The 3,210-nt window shown below is 67.4% G+C and overlaps 1 protein-coding gene across 1 annotated transcript in view; it reads right to left on the bottom strand.

Moving 5' to 3' along the window:
* The window catches only part of NFKB2 (nuclear factor kappa B subunit 2), a 10,385-nt gene that overhangs the window by 2,162 nt on the left and 5,013 nt on the right, over window positions 1–3,210 (bottom strand). The window contains exons 11-21 of the mRNA XM_009277988.1: window positions 2,774–3,133; window positions 2,494–2,635; window positions 2,234–2,348; window positions 1,830–2,037; window positions 1,570–1,739; window positions 1,317–1,419; window positions 956–1,185; window positions 691–760; window positions 415–587; window positions 226–337; window positions 27–141 (exon numbers count right to left, since the gene is read on the bottom strand). Coding sequence (XP_009276263.1) covers window positions 27–141; window positions 226–337; window positions 415–587; window positions 691–760; window positions 956–1,185; window positions 1,317–1,419; window positions 1,570–1,739; window positions 1,830–2,037; window positions 2,234–2,348; window positions 2,494–2,635; window positions 2,774–3,133 — 1,798 coding nt within the window. The remainder of the gene's footprint in view (window positions 1–26; window positions 142–225; window positions 338–414; window positions 588–690; window positions 761–955; window positions 1,186–1,316; window positions 1,420–1,569; window positions 1,740–1,829; window positions 2,038–2,233; window positions 2,349–2,493; window positions 2,636–2,773; window positions 3,134–3,210) is intronic.

The following is a 3,210-nucleotide window of genomic DNA, read 5'->3' as shown; positions in this document are numbered from 1 at the left end:
GTGCGTGGGTCCGCGCCCCTCGGTGCCCCTGCGGCTGCTGGCTGTGGGGCAGCTCACCCCCCGGCCCCGGCTTCAGGGCCAGCACAGGCGCCTGCTCCTCCTCCACCGACTCACTGCCATAGGCACTGTCTTCCTTCAGCTCTGCAAAGCAAGCCCCGGGTGCTGTCAGCGATGGGGGGGGTTGGGGGGCAGCGGGGACCCTCCCCAGCCCCACACTCCCCATACCTGTGCTTTGCAGCTTCTCCAGCGCCTCTGTTTTGTGGAGCATCCTCACGGCCTTGTGGAGCCCCATGGAGTCCAGCGCCTCCAGCAGCCCCTCCAGGCTGCCCCCCGCCAGCTGCAGAGAGAGGGCACTGAGCAGGGCCGGTAGCCGGACGGGCAGGGGGGACAGGGGCACCCCAGCCGGGCACTGACCTCGTAACTGCGCAGGAGGCTGATGCTGGGCGAGGGGGTGTCCTTGTAGGTCTCCACCAGGCTGCAGAGCCCCAGGCGCTTGGCCAGCTCGATCCAGTCCGACCCACTGCAGTCCTGGTTCAGCAGCTGCTCCAGCCCCTGCAGCGCCTCACTGTCCAGCGACAGGACCTTCCCTGCGTGGGAGAGGTGCCTCCATCATGTGCTGCCCATCCCCGCTGCCAGGAGGGTCCTGCCCTGCCCGGGCACAGTGCTTTCGTGGGGAGAAGGGCTGCTCACCTGGCCAGGGGGCAGCGGGCAGCTCCACCTCGGGGCCCTGCTGGGAGGCCTGCAGCAGGGTCTCCCGCACCTGCAGGATGGACACACAGATGTGAGCATTCCCCAAAGCACCGGCGAATGCACCCCGCCTCCCCATGCCCTGGCTCTCCCCAGGACACGGCGGGGCACAGGCATCCTCGCAGGAGCATCTCCTGGAGCTCTGCCCCATCCCTGACATGGCCCCCGTGGAAACGCTCCCAGGGGTTTGACCCCCCGTGCAACGCACCTTCTGGCTTCGAGTCAGGTCCAGGGGCGTGTGGCAGCGGTGCTGCCTGTGCCCTGCCTGCCCGTGCCCCTGCGCAGGGGGCTTGGGGTTGGTGCCGTGCACCACGGCTGGGGCCGGCTCCCCCAGCTCCATGGCCAGCTCCTGCTCCTCGGGGTCAGCATCCGTGTCGCTGCTGGCCTCCGACGAGGATGGGCTGATGGGCTCATCGTTCTCACACATCATGTCTGCCCCTGTCAGGGAAGGGTGAACTGAGCCCCCAAAAGGGCAGGTCGGCCCAGGGCGCAGGGGTCTGCTCTGTGCCCGGGGACTCCCCAGCACGGGCAGCCGGGGGTGCGGGAGGGGAGGGAGGGCAGTGCCTTACCAGCTTTGAGGAGCAGTTTGGTGAGGGTGGGGGAGCCCAGGCCGGCAGCCAGGTGCAGGGGGGTGTTCCTGGCAAAAGTCCGGCTGTTGACGTCTGCTCCCAGCTACGAAGAAAGGCCCGAGGCTGTGAGGATGGGCTGCCTGGGCGCTGCCGCCCCCCTGCCTCCAATCACCCCTCAGACTACAGGGGACCCCCAGGGGAGGCTGCACCCCATCCCCATCCCACAGCCACCAACCCACCAGCCCCCCCGTACCTTCTTCACCAGGTGGGTGGCCATGTTCAGGTTCTCCATCTCCACAGCCAGGTGCAGCGGGGTCCTCCCACACTGCCTCTCCACTGCATTCACGTCCGCTCCCTTCCTGACCAGCAGGTCCAGGCAGGCCAGACTCTTTGCCTTCACGGCCAGGTGCACAGGCAGGAGGCCTGCAACAGGGGGAGAGGCTCAGCAGCCCTCCGACCGAGCCCACGACAGCACTACCGGGTTCCTACCCATCATCTCCCAGCCCCGCTCACCATGGTAATTGGGCAGGTGGAGCAGGTAAGGGGCAGCCGAGCCCAGGTGGGCCAGCAGCGTCCTCAGCATCTCTTCATCACCAGCCTGGAGTGCCAGGTGCAGCAGGGAATTGCCGTAGCGATCCAACAAGGTGGGGTCGGCATGGGCTTGCAGCAGGAGCTGGACCACTTGGGGCTGCTTGGTGATGACTGCCAGATGCAGTGGCGTCTGCGGGACAGCAGCACCCCTTCAGCAGTGCTCGCAGGAGGAGCCGAGTCCTGCAGCACCGTCCTTGCTAGCGTGGCTGCACTGTGCTCAGCCCTGCAGCCTCCCCCCAGCAGGAGCAGCAACGGGAGCCCCCGGGGTCAGGAAACAGAAGCGAGCCCCAGGTAGAGGAGAACTGGCTGCTCTGGGAAACATGTACCTGCTGCAGGTTGTTGGAGATGTTGATGATCTGCTGGCGGGGAATGCTAACAATGACCTCGATCAGCTGCTTGATCACAGCCGTCTGCTCATGGATAATAGCGAGGTGCAAAGGCCTGCAGAGAGAGCAGGATGGCCCCTGGCTCAGCGCCATGCTTCTCCAGGTCCTCTCTGCCACCTCCCACCCCTCAGAGCCTCCATAATGGCTCTGATGGCCAACAAGGCTCCCACACTCTCCCCCCAAACCCTTCGTGCGCTCACGTGTCTCCGTTCTCGTCCTGTGATGCGGCCAGGTGCCTCTGGACCGCCAGCAGCATGCGGGGGTCGGCGGTGACCGAGTAGTCGAGCAGGGCATGGGCATTGCGACGGGCCAGCGTCAGCATCCACAGCTGGCAGAGCTGGGCTGGGGGGCAAAGCAGGATGTCACCTCCAGGAACAGAGCCCCATCCACCCTCCTGCATCCTCCCCGGGCGCAGAGGAGAGCGGCACCCGGCCCCGAGCGATGTCCCCCAGCCCTCGCTCCAGCCCAGCCCCCTCCTACCATGCTTCTGCAGCTCCTTGCAGTACACGCTCTCCGCAGGCGCCTGCCTGTCGCTCCCGGGCCCCTCTGCCTCAGGGCCCTTCATCTGCACACCCCCATGGTAGCCCCCCACGGGGTGGGGGCTGGACGAGTAGATGCTGTTGTAGGCCAGCCCGGGGTGAGGCCGGAGGGGCACGGGGAGCCCCCAGGGCTGGGCCGCGGCTGCCCGAGCAGGGAGGGGGAAGAGGTGTCCCCACTCACCTCCTCCAGAGCCGAAGCCCCCGGCCCCCCCGCCGGCACCCCCCATGTGCGCGCCCCCACCAAAGTGCTGGGGAAACTGAGGCAGGACTTTCTTGCGCTTCCTCTCCACTTCTTCCTTATCTGCAGGGAGAGAGGGGCAGCAGGGTGAGGGGCAGCCCCGGCGGCGGGGGACGCCAGAGGCAGCCCGGGTGGGCGGC

This window comes from Aptenodytes forsteri, unplaced genomic scaffold (genome assembly GCF_000699145.1).
Source record: "Aptenodytes forsteri isolate BGI_AS27 unplaced genomic scaffold, ASM69914v1 Scaffold15, whole genome shotgun sequence".
NCBI classification, from domain to species: domain Eukaryota; kingdom Metazoa; phylum Chordata; class Aves; order Sphenisciformes; family Spheniscidae; genus Aptenodytes; species Aptenodytes forsteri.
The sequence above is the reverse complement of the archived record's forward strand: the minus strand, read 5'-3'. Positions and strand labels throughout refer to the sequence as shown.